Consider the following 12,277-nt stretch of genomic DNA (forward strand, 5'->3'; position numbering starts at 1 on the left):
TCATGTATAATGATTATAATTTGGTTTTGCCCTACACAATTTAAATTTCACAACTATCTAAGATTAATGACCGCTATTTGATTAATTTATCTCAAAAATTAACATTAATATTTGATGTTGCAAGTTATTTTTATAAAACAATGGATGTATTTTATATATCACAAAAAATAAATTAAAAAAATCAATAGATTAATGCGCGAGTTGAAACATTTATAATGTAATAGATTTACTGTGGGAATTTAATTAATAGATTACATTCACATCGTTTGTTGCACAAATATAATTACGTGTAGGCTGCATGTTTAGAATGTATTATATTCATTACTTATTCTAGAAAATAGGTACCAAATTTTCAGAAGAAGTATATATTTGTTTATTTTTCTTCAAATATTTTTTTCTAAATTGATGGAATAAGCTCAATATTCCAAATTTGAGCCCATTAAAAAATCATTTAACTTATTTTGTAATTTAAGAGTCTAACTAGTTCGTCTGTTAATCTTATTTACCGTTATCTAAGGATTTGTTTGTGTATTTGAAAAATATTAAAATAAGTTATAAAAGTGTTTGGATAATTTTAATCAGAAGTCATATTTTTTTACTTAAATGAACTAAAATAAATAATTCTTAAATATAATTATCTTAATTCATGAATTTCAAATTAGATTAATATTTTAAAACTTCTTTTTTAAAACTAAAGTTAATTAAAAATCAAAATTCAAAATAGATTTAGAACAAATACATATTTACTAACATTTAACTTAGGAACTTATAAATTATAAATTCTAACTTATAAATTTCGTCGAGAAACATTTCTGTTACTTATAAGCCGATAACAAACATGCCCATATTAGTCACTTACTTTTACCTAATTTTTATCAGGTGACTATTTATTTTTATTAACACATATTAGAAAATCCGAAAACCAATAGTGGTAAGATGCATGATCAAGTTGCCAATGGTGGTGACTAATAATACGACAGTTCTTTGAGTGGTAGGTCTAGGGAAAATGAATAATTGGATTCAACTTTCTAAAGACATCAAATTAGCTGTTGATTTCTGAAAATGTGGGCTTATTCAGCTCACAATAATTCAGGAAAAAAGAAAAATTGGTTCTAAACCGTCTAGAATACCAAGAAAAATCAACTTTGAATTTTGAGTATATCAAAAAAATTCTCAAAACTTTACTAAATGTGATATAGAATTGATAAGAACCAACTGCAGCCTCATTTTCATACAAGCCACAAACTAATAATCTGGTCCTTCTGGAAGCTAGCTAGGTAAAATATATAACACATGTTAGTTAACATTTTATATGTCCTTCTGCTGCATGCATGGTTGAAATATTAACAAGAACTTAAGAAAAATGGATGGGAGCAATCTATACAATTTGAGCAACAGCATAAGAAACAGCAGAAGTAGAAGAGAAGGACTAGGGAGTCTCAGAGCAAACAGTTCAGCAGTATGGAGAAACAGTGGCAGAGATGTATTTGCAAAATCGAGCCGAGTTGAAGACGACGAGGAAGCCCTGAAATGGGCTTCACTAGAGAAGTTGCCAACTTTTGACAGACTCCGAAAAGGCCTGCTTTTCGGATCACAAGGTGTGGGAGCAAGTGAAGTTGATGTTTATGATCTTGGATACACTGAGAGAAAGAAAATATTGGACAGGCTTCTTAATGTTGTTGATGAAGATAATGAGAAGTTGTTGACAAAGCTGAGAGAAAGAGTTGATAGGTATATTTGGTAACCCTAATTTATTTATTTATTATTTTTTATTTTTTTTACTCTTTTGTAAAATTGGAATGAACATGCAGAGTTGGAATTGATCTGCCCCAAATTGAAGTTAAATTTGAGAATTTGAAAGTGGGGACGGAAGCTTATGTAGGGAGCAGAGCTTTGCCTTCTTTGATAAATTTCAACATCAGTGCTGCCGAGGTATGTTCAGAATAATAGCATAAGACCCCTACTCCTAAGTAGGGCTTTCAAACAAATAATTCGGATACGGATATGTCCGCATCCGTAATTATCGGATTCGAATACGGATAATATCCGTTTTATTTCGGATACGGATAATATCCGTTTTTTCTCAGATACTAATGCGGATATTTCGGATAAATATTGGATTTTTTAAAAAAAAATTGTTGCCCCTACCGTTTTAACGATAATTATAGGACATTTTCTACTATTAAATACACATAATATATTTATACATGTATAAAGTAAGTGTACAATTACATAAAATTTGTATAAACGTATTATTTAATACATTTACAATCACTATAAACTAAAAAAATAAATTTTAAATTATATGTAATTTTCTATTTATGTAAATTAAATATCATATATGTATTTAGTTTCGGATTCGAATATCCCGAATTCGGATACAGATAATATATGATTTTTCTCGGATACGGATTATAATATCCGTTTTTTCTCGGATACGGATGCGAATTTTTGGGACGAATATCAGATTTTTCGAATTTTTTTGACACCCCTGCTCGTAAGATCATTTCAACCAAAATTAATGATTTATAAGCCTGCAATAACAGCGTCTCACTTAAATTCGTTTAGGTTTGCAGGCTATTGCGTGAGTTTAGGTAGATAAAAAAATAACTTATTAACTTATTTATATTTGCGATTCAATTTATTTATTAGTTAAATTTACAATTAAGCTAAATTATAATGTTAATAAGTACGTATTTTTTCTTAATTTATTTTAATTTTTAATTTTTATAAATTTTAGCTTTAAAATATATATTTTTAAATATTAATTTAATTTAAAATTCACGAATTAAGATCATTTTATTAAAATCACTTAGAAGTATTTATCTAGTTATCACTTATTAGACACCTATTCATTTTTTATTCAATTAAAGTTATAAGTTACTTATTTTTGGATTTTACAAACTGATTCTAGACATTTTTAGATTCATAAGATCTTATTTTAGCTTTATCCTGATATTTTTAGAACTTTAGATGAGCCAAAAATTAACTCAATTATTTGTTAATTTTATATTAGCATGAAAAAATAAAGCTATAATATTATATTTGTTGTTGTTGGTTACTTAAAAACATTTAATTAAACTTTTTATTTTTTTTTCTAATTATGAAGGAATTTATTTGATCAGAAGCTCAGTTACAGATATCGGTCGATTTTTCAAAAATCGTCGATAAATTGGTCAAAAATATTTGTCTGATTTGACCGATTTCCGATAAATCGCCGATTAATCATCCGATTTTTTAAAAATCGTCCGATAAATCGTAAATTGATACCTCACCCGAATAGTTCCAATTTCCGAAATCTGTAAAACTTTATTCAGAAGCCGTTGTTAGAATATGATAATATAAATTCTGATAAAGTGTCTTAAAATATTTCGAATCAAAAATTTGGTTAAACTTTTTATTTTGCGCTAATCATGAAGTAGTATATTTGATTAGATGCTCCCAAACTCTAAATGTGTTCATCCATAAATTTTTCAAAATATAATTTAAGATTCATTTTTTGAATATTAGGCGGTGTTGGAAACTCTTCAATTACTACCAAACAGAAGGAAACAGCTAACTATTCTTGAAGATGTTAGCGGCGTCATCAAGCCTTGCAGGTTAAACTTCATACTGTTTTTTTTAACTTATTTTCGAGATTTTTTAGATTTTGAGAATTTTTAATCTTAATAAATTCTGGGAGACACCCTCTTATTTTATAATTCAATTTTCATAAAGTTACTTTTGTAGTTTTTCAAATTTTTAAATAATGAAAAGTATTTGTTGGGGCAAATGATTGCATGATTGCTCCAGTTTTCCGTACTAGATCCTCCCCTGATCGCATGTGATGCTACTTGTAGGATGACACTGCTTTTAGGTCCTCCAAGTTCAGGCAAGACTACATTATTGCTAGCTTTGGCTGGGAAGCTTGATCCTGCACTTGAGGTAGTACATTGTTTAATTTTACTTATTCAACATTATTTAGTATCTTAATAGATGTTCAATGTGATGGATTAAATTTTAAATTATGTATATTACTAGGTTTCTGGAAGGGTGACATACAATGGCCATACAATGAATGAGTTTGTGCCTCAAAGAACGGCTGCTTATATTAGTCAGTACGATCTTCATATCGGAGAAATGACTGTGAGAGAAACCTTGGAATTTTCTGCTAGATGTCAGGGAGTTGGATCGCGCTATGGTTAGTTGACATACATATGGACTATGGATTTGCTTGTAGGTTATATTGCTCAAAATTATACATTGTTATTTGATTTTTACGCAGAAATGTTGGCCGAGCTGGCAAGAAGAGAGAAGGATGCAAATATTAAGCCTGATCCTGATCTTGATATCTTTATGAAGGTAATGACATAGATATGTGATGTAAAAATGTTTTAGATGACGAGTTGTTAAAATTTATATAAACTGTGAAGCGAGCCTCTTTTAAGGCAACGATGAAATGTACAAAGATGATCATTGACCTCTGCCATCTATAGAAATTTGAAAATTTAAAACAAATTGCCAATGTATAAGAGGTGTCTGATGCCCAATTTCAACTATGCAAATTTGGTTCAAACAGAAATCTGTGATCTTATTGGTGTTTAAAGTTTTATTCTAACTACTTCGGGATTATATGATGTTTTCCTTCTACAATTATAAATCTGGATGTGCTTATATTTTATCTTTGTATCACTATTGTAGAAAATCCATTCTGTCATAATCAAATTTTGTTGTTGTTTCCTTTAGGCTGTTGCAACAAAAGGCCAAGAGACCAATGTGGTGACTGAATATGTTTTGAAGGTATTATAACTAACAAAAAAGCATTGGCACCCCCTCATAGTTAGTAACTAAAAATGAATAATTGTACGCTCCTCTTGCTTGCAGGTTTTAGGACTTGATATTTGTGCAGATACTATGGTAGGAGATCAAATGATCAGGGGTATATCTGGAGGACAAAGAAAGCGTGTTACAACAGGTTAATACCTTGTAGCTCTTCTGGTAATAAGTTATATATCATTTCTCTCTTGAATATATGTGCGATATTAACATAAATTCTGATCTTATTACAGGCGAGATGTTAGTTGGACCAGCTAGGGCCCTTTTCATGGATGAAATATCCACAGGCTTGGATAGTTCCACAACCTATCAAATTGTTAAGTCGCTCCGGCATAGTGTCCACATTCTCCAAGGAACTGCTCTTATATCTCTCCTCCAACCAGCCCCTGAAGCGTATGATTTATTTGATGATATAATTCTCCTATCTGATGGATATATTGTGTATCAAGGCCCGCGTGAAAATGTGCTTGAGTTTTTTGAGAGTATGGGTTTCAAGTGCCCAGAGAGAAAAGGTGTGGCAGACTTCTTGCAAGAAGTAAGAGATCAGTGCTCACAACCTTCTGCCACTTGTTAAAGTCTTATGTAAAATAATTATATAAAGATAAGCATGATATATTTTGAGAGGAAGTTTTGTAAAATATACAGGTAACATCAAAGAAAGATCAGAAGCAGTACTGGTCACACAGAAATGAGCCTTACAGATTTATTACAGCCAAAGAATTCTATGAGGCTTATCAGTCATTTCATGTTGGACTCAAACTAAGAGATGAACTTGCAAAACCATATGACAGAAGCAAAAGTCACCCTGCTGCTTTGACAACTGACAAGTATGGAATCAGCAAGAGGGAGCTTATTAAAGCACAGGTTGATAGAGAAATTTTGCTGATAAAGAGGAACTCATTTGTGTACGTATTCAAAATATTCCAAGTAAGTGTTCTCTATCCTTTCCGAAGTACCTACTCTTGGGGTCTTGTATTTTGTAATTCTTCTTTATGCTTCCTTTGATCTTCATCTAGATTACTACAGTAGCAATTATTTTGATGACACTGTTCTTAAGAAGTGAACTGAACAAAGATACAATGACGGACGGAACCCTATACATGGGTGCTTTATTTTTTGGCGTGGTTATGCTAATGTTCAATGGAATGGCGGAGCTTGCCATGACAATAGCAAAGCTTCCTGTCTTCTACAAGCAAAGAGACCTTCTTTTTTATCCAACATGGTCATATGCTATTCCAGTGTGGATTGTTAGAATCCCGATTTCATTTTTGGAGGCTGCAGTTTGGACAATCCTCACATACTATGTGATCGGATTTGATCCTAATGTCGGAAGGTAATCCTTATAAGGAAGTTACTTGCTTGTTATTTTTATGAGACTTCTCTCAATCATTCCTTCTGCACGTGATGCTAAAAGTCATCTTATCTATTTGCAGATTTATTAAACAATACATATTATACGTTCTAGTCAATCAGATGGCATCAGGATTATTTCGGGTTATAGCATCTTTGGGAAGGAACATGATTCTTGCAATGAATTACGGGGGATTTGCAGTACTTGTCCTTTTTGCATTATGTGGATTTGTCCTAGCACGAGGTAGAATAATTAATTTGAATGACTAAAGTTGTTATTATCATAGATTAAATGCTTATGCTGTATGATGCAACAGATGATGTGGCTAAGATGTGGATATGGGGTTACTACTCATCACCAATTATGTACGCGATGAACGCGATTACTGCGAATGAATTTCTCGGGCATGACTGGAACAAGGTTAGTATTAACTTGATACTATGTGTTTTAGTTGTTATCATTATTTTATCTGACTTCTGATATCATTTTTCATACTGAAGTTAACTCCGAACAATACTGAGACACTAGGAGTTGCAGTTTTAAAGTCTCGAGGGTTCTTCCCATATTCATATTGGTACTGGATTGGAGCAGGGGCTTTAATTGGATTTACATTACTATTCAACTTCCTCACGACAGTAGCACTTTCCTATCTTGACCGTTAGTATTTATTCCTATAATTTTCAGCGTTATTTATTATGTTGAAAGGCCCTGTACTTACTTCTTACTTCTGCAGCTTTGGGAAAACCTCAGCCTAATATTCCGGAGACAAATGCTACTAGTGAAGCCACAGAACTGATAACTAGAGGTAGATCTATTCTAAGTGGCAAATTTCAAGTGGGATTTTTGTCGGTTTCATCAATATATTTGTGACATTACTAAATGTACAATTTAAATGTTTATGTAAAAAATTTATATCACAGAAATTAATGTTGAGACCACTCAGTCCAAGAAAAAGGGAATGGTTCTTCCATTTGAGCCGTATTCCATTACGTTTGATGATATCAAATATTCTGTTGATATGCCACAGGTATTGAAATATTTAACTTTGGAATTGTGGTTGAAATTGTCTAGAATATGTGATTCTTTTAAGTAGAAGATTTATGAGCCTGATTGGTAACAATATGACTTATTGAAGGAAATGAAAGAGCAAGGGGTTGGCGAAGATAAGTTGTTGCTTCTGAAAGGGGTGACTGGAGCTTTCAGGCCAGGTGTTCTCACAGCACTAATGGGAGTTAGTGGTGCTGGTAAAACAACTTTGATGGACGTACTGGCTGGCCGTAAAACTGGTGGGTATATTGAGGGAAACATTACAATTTCTGGGTTTCCAAAGAAGCAAGAAACATTTGCTCGAATTTCTGGCTATTGTGAGCAAAATGATATCCACTCACCTCATGTTACTCTGTATGAGTCATTGCTCTACTCGGCCTGGCTGCGGTTGCCAACAGAAATTGATTCTCATACCAGAAAGGTTAGCAGATATAAATCATCATATGCCATTTTTGTTCTCAAACCTGCAGAAAGGAGGAAGTCCTTTTTAATTTTCTTAACAAAGATATATTGATGTCGGTCAAGTACTAGACAGAGTGCATATGAGGAAACCCTTGTTAACAACTTCTGTCACTACCCACCATCTAGGGTTTTCATGCTATGTTACTGAGTCTTAGAGGTTATCATCATGGCATGGTATGATAGAATTATATTGGAGAAAGTGAAGAATTTAAACATATAATGTGCTGTTTTGCAGAATTTTGTTGATGAAGTTCTCGAACTTGTAGAAGTGGACAACATAAGGAATGCTCTTGTTGGGTTGCCAGGAGTAAATGGTCTGTCAATTGAACAACGTAAGCGGCTTACCATTGCAGTTGAGCTGGTGGCAAATCCTTCAATTATATTCATGGATGAGCCAACTTCAGGGTTAGATGCTAGAGCTGCTGCTATAGTGATGAGAACTGTGAGGAATACTGTAGACACTGGAAGAACAGTTGTTTGCACCATCCATCAACCTAGTATCGACATATTTGAAGCATTTGATGAGGTGAAACATTACTTGCAGAAATTAGGACTAGTAATTTTTTTTATATTCTTTCTAAATGTTTAAACTGTATAATCACCGGTTACAGCTTTTTCTTCTGAAACGCGGAGGGCAAGAGATTTATGTGGGACCAGTGGGAAGACATTCTTGCGAACTGATCAAATACTTTGAGGTGATTGTATGAACACAAAATACAAGATATAGGTATGCTTACTCTTAATGTTCAAGTGTCTCATAGAGCATGGTCTTTCTTGTACAGGATATTGATGGAATAAGTAAGATAAAAGATGGATATAATCCCGCTACTTGGATGTTGGAAGTTACTAGTCCAGCACAGGAGATGGCCTTGGGAATCGATTTCACTGAAACATACAGAAATTCAGATCTTTTCAGGTAGGCTCTAATAGTAACATTTATATATTTATTATTATTATTTACTTTACAAAAATATTCATAGTTAGTCATTAAAATGTAATATTTTCACTTAAAAACTTGCCAATATAAATGAATTACTGGAGTTGATAGGTGGTCGGAGTTGTTCAATTGAGGTTAAGGCACCAATTCCCTTCGCTCACATTTCTAAGCTAAATTTTCAAACCAAAAGGCAGTTTCAGGCAATTATAAAAAATGCCGATGACTCAAATTTGTTGGCTGGTGGCTCCTGACTAGTTACCTATGTATACACATATATATAATCTGAGCCGTCGGTAGACTTTTCTAACAGTTTAGAAATGATCCAATGCGGGAAACTGCACTCTGGTTTGCAAATATAGCTTTAGAATATGAGTAAATGTGAGTATTGGGAACACTGCTTAGGGACTTTACTAATTTCTTTCTAATATAATAAATGCATGGTTTTGTACAGGAGAAACAAGGCCCTCATTGCAGAGCTAAGTATTCCTGCCCCTGGCGCAAAGGAGCTCTATTTTCCTACCCAATATTCTCAAACGTTTATCAACCAATTGCTGGCTTGCTTATGGAAACAAAGATGCTCATACTGGCGAAACACATCATATACCGCTGTGAGACTTCTTTTTGCTACTGCTGCAGGATTGGGCCTTGGATCAATGTTCTGGGATCTTGGTCAGAAAGTGTAAGTTACAGACAGAAATTACTCCGTCTTGAGCTTGTGTAGTGTGTTTCTATCTGATATTGTATAATGCAAATATATTGCAGGAATAGTCAGATTGATCTTTTAAATGCAATGGGTTCTATGGACACTGCTTGCCTCTTTCTCGGTATTCAAAATGCAGCATCTGCACAGCCAGTAGTGGATGTTGAACGGACAGTATATTATAGAGAAAGAGCAGCTGGAATGTATTCAGCTGTGGCATATGCGTTTGCACAGGTAAATTGGTTGTCGAAACAGACTTTATAAGCAGACGTAACCTCTTTATATTTTTTATTCATTTCAGAGTTTTTTCTCGGATTGCAGGTTTTGGTAGAAATACCTTATGTTCTTTCCCAAAGTCTACTATATTGTCTCATAGTCTATGCAATGATTGGGTTTGATTGGACATTTGTTAAATTTGGTTGGTATTTATTCTTCACATTCTTCACGTTGTTATACTTTGTCTACTTCGGCATGATGACTGTGGCTGTGACTCCCAATGCCGACATTGCTGCTGTTGTTGCTGCAGCATTTTACGGCATCTGGAATCTCTTTTCGGGATTTATCATGCCACGACCCGTAAGTTCTACAACCAACCTCCTTTTCCATCAAAAAGTAGATAACAAGTGAATTGTAAATTCATTTACAGTTAAAACTCTTTAAAGTAATAGGGTTGGGACCAAGAAAAAAAATATTACTTTAGGGAGTTTATTACTATACCGGGAGTTAAAATACACTGTGTCTATTATTGTTGGGACCAGAGAAAAATATTATTTTAGCGAGGTTATTACTTTATCAATTATTACTTCATCGAGGTTTAACTGTAATTTGTATTTGCTAATGACATAGGCAATGCCTGATTGGTGGAAATGGTTTTCTTGGGTGTGTCCGGTTGCTTGGACTCTTTACGGTTTGATTGCGTCCCAATATGGAGACATTGATGACAAGTACATTGAAGATGTGCAGAAAACAGTCAAGGACTTTATAGACGATTATTTCGGATTTAAACATGATCATGTCTGGGTAGCTGCATTAGCCGTTGTCACCATCGCAGTTTCCTTTGCATTAGTTTTTGCTTATTCTATCAAGACATTCAACTTCCAGAAGCGGTAATCTCTTTCATATGCTTTGAATCTGTACCAGAAAATGTTGGAAATGTAGTAGTGGATATGGATATGCTACCTCAAGTTCCCTGAATTACTTGCCAGAGGTTAAGTTGTCATCATCATTGTGTGGATTTGTATGTTTCGAGAATCAAATATTTTGTAAATTTAAGCTTGACCAGGCTCATCATATTATTCATTTGATGATATTGAGCTGGATAATATATATACCACCAGGTCTCTTTTACCTGTCATCCTAATTTTTGCTAAATGGCAGTGTGGTTCTGTACTAATACTATAAACTATGTTGGTTCTGTTGCAATCTTACTAAATGATAGCAGCTGGTCCTGACAAGTTTTTTGTAGTTAAACACATCCACTTATTCTGACAAGATTCGAACTCTCGTCTCGACGTTGAGATACCAGTAGAGAGATGCTGGTATTCTTGTTTCTCTTTTTGTTGTGAAACAAGGAAGAGTTACTTTTTTTGACTAATCATGTCAGTCTGAAACGTTATAATCGTTATACAGGTTTTTAATTATTTTTTAGTGGTGATAAACAGACATTCTTCTCTTCTACAGAGCACATTATCTCTGTACTTGCCGCATTAGAAATTAATAATAAAATAAAAATAAAAAATAAGTGCTTCTAGAAGTCCAAGACCATTTTTCAACATCCTCTCAAAATAAAAAAGGACCATTTTCCAACATTTTATTTTGCGTATATATAACAAACTCGTCTTTAACTTAAATGTTAGAAATATTTTATTTTTGTATATAACCAATATTGATTTGAATATGCAAAGAAATTTCTTTTTGATCTTAAAAAATAACAGCAACATAATCTTAAAAGTTCAAACTTGTTAGATAGATTCTACAGAAGAAATATTTATAAAACTGACATAGATTAGCATGCATGTCGATTTCTGATATAGTTTTTGATATTAATTATACGGTAAAAGCAAAATCCGAGTGTTTGTATCACTTGTTTCTAGAGTAAATTCTATAGTACAAGCATAATATAAATTACTTCTATATGTTAGTTTTAAAATCTACTAAAGATATTGATTCTTCATTTGTATATTTATTAGATTTGGTTTCTAAAATTAAGCGACAAGCTCTGACTTAGAAGCCATAATTATAAATTCTCCTTTGGTGAGATTCGAACATGTAGCCAAAAGGATAGTTTTCCTCTCTTTAATTATCTGAGCCAATCTAGTTGTATAGTTGCTTCTTGTTAAAATTGGATAACTCAAACTTATGGTTCCGTCTTTGTTTCTTGTTGTCTTCATCGTTTATTTCTTTGATATATATTTTGACATCCACCGAGTGTTGCTTTGATACCACTATAAGATTTAAGTCTTAGTTATTGTATGAAATGTATGTGTATAAAGCTGAGAGAGAACAAAGAGTATACAAATCTGCTTAACTAATTCTCAAGATTTCATACAAAGAGATATTTAATGGGGTCTGGTCCCTGACAAATGTTTGTTTGGAGATTTTATACAACAAACAGTTTTCATACAAAAGTTTAGGCAGCCGAAATTTAAAAAGTTTTCTATTATCAACCGCTGACATTGTCGGCTGTATCTAAACATTTTTTACACTTACCGCAGACAAGATCAGCGGTTGCTAGGGTTAATATAATATATGATAATATGTGATTATCTGCCCACATTTAAATGTTTTTTGACACAATTGTAAATAAAAATATAGGCATGAACAAATGGGAGAATAGAAGCTCCTCAACATCGAGTGATAATGAAAGGAACTGAAGAGAGGTATTCACTTAGAGTGTTTCCATTCATAAGGGATCAAATTATACACACACCCGAAGAGCTAGCTGATGAAGAACATGACATTCAGT

The 12,277-nt window shown here is 33.1% G+C and overlaps 1 protein-coding gene across 1 annotated transcript; it reads left to right on the forward strand.

Annotated features, from left to right (window-relative positions):
• The first annotated feature begins 1,182 nt into the window (after window positions 1–1,182).
• On the forward strand, window positions 1,183–10,734 carry LOC141717510 (pleiotropic drug resistance protein 1-like). The gene is made up of 24 exons (XM_074519625.1): window positions 1,183–1,731; window positions 1,812–1,932; window positions 3,511–3,599; window positions 3,840–3,924; window positions 4,021–4,180; window positions 4,265–4,341; window positions 4,726–4,779; window positions 4,864–4,954; window positions 5,049–5,350; window positions 5,461–5,742; window positions 5,832–6,148; window positions 6,249–6,409; window positions 6,483–6,586; window positions 6,667–6,823; window positions 6,900–6,971; window positions 7,087–7,193; window positions 7,302–7,634; window positions 7,911–8,201; window positions 8,287–8,370; window positions 8,458–8,591; window positions 9,064–9,291; window positions 9,375–9,546; window positions 9,634–9,888; window positions 10,159–10,734. Exons 1-24 carry the CDS (start codon window positions 1,364–1,366, stop codon window positions 10,420–10,422), a joined length of 4,308 nt encoding a protein of 1,435 aa, XP_074375726.1. The 5' UTR covers window positions 1,183–1,363; the 3' UTR covers window positions 10,423–10,734.
• The last annotated feature ends 1,543 nt before the right edge of the window (window positions 10,735–12,277 follow it).

The sequence above is a fragment of the Apium graveolens genome, chromosome 4, assembly GCF_009905375.1.
Source record: "Apium graveolens cultivar Ventura chromosome 4, ASM990537v1, whole genome shotgun sequence".
Taxonomy (NCBI): Eukaryota; Viridiplantae; Streptophyta; class Magnoliopsida; order Apiales; family Apiaceae; genus Apium; species Apium graveolens.

Excerpts from the sequence above, each read along its gene's own strand:
- LOC141717510 (XM_074519625.1), top strand. The coding sequence starts at position 1,364 with ATGGATGGGAGCAATCTATACAATTTGAGCAACAGCATAAGAAACAGC. Across the intron at positions 1,732-1,811 it reads CTGAGAGAAAGAGTTGATAG|AGTTGGAATTGATCTGCCCC; the intron begins GTATATTTGGTA and ends ATGAACATGCAG. Across the intron at positions 6,587-6,666 it reads TCGGGCATGACTGGAACAAG|TTAACTCCGAACAATACTGA; the intron begins GTTAGTATTAAC and ends TTCATACTGAAG.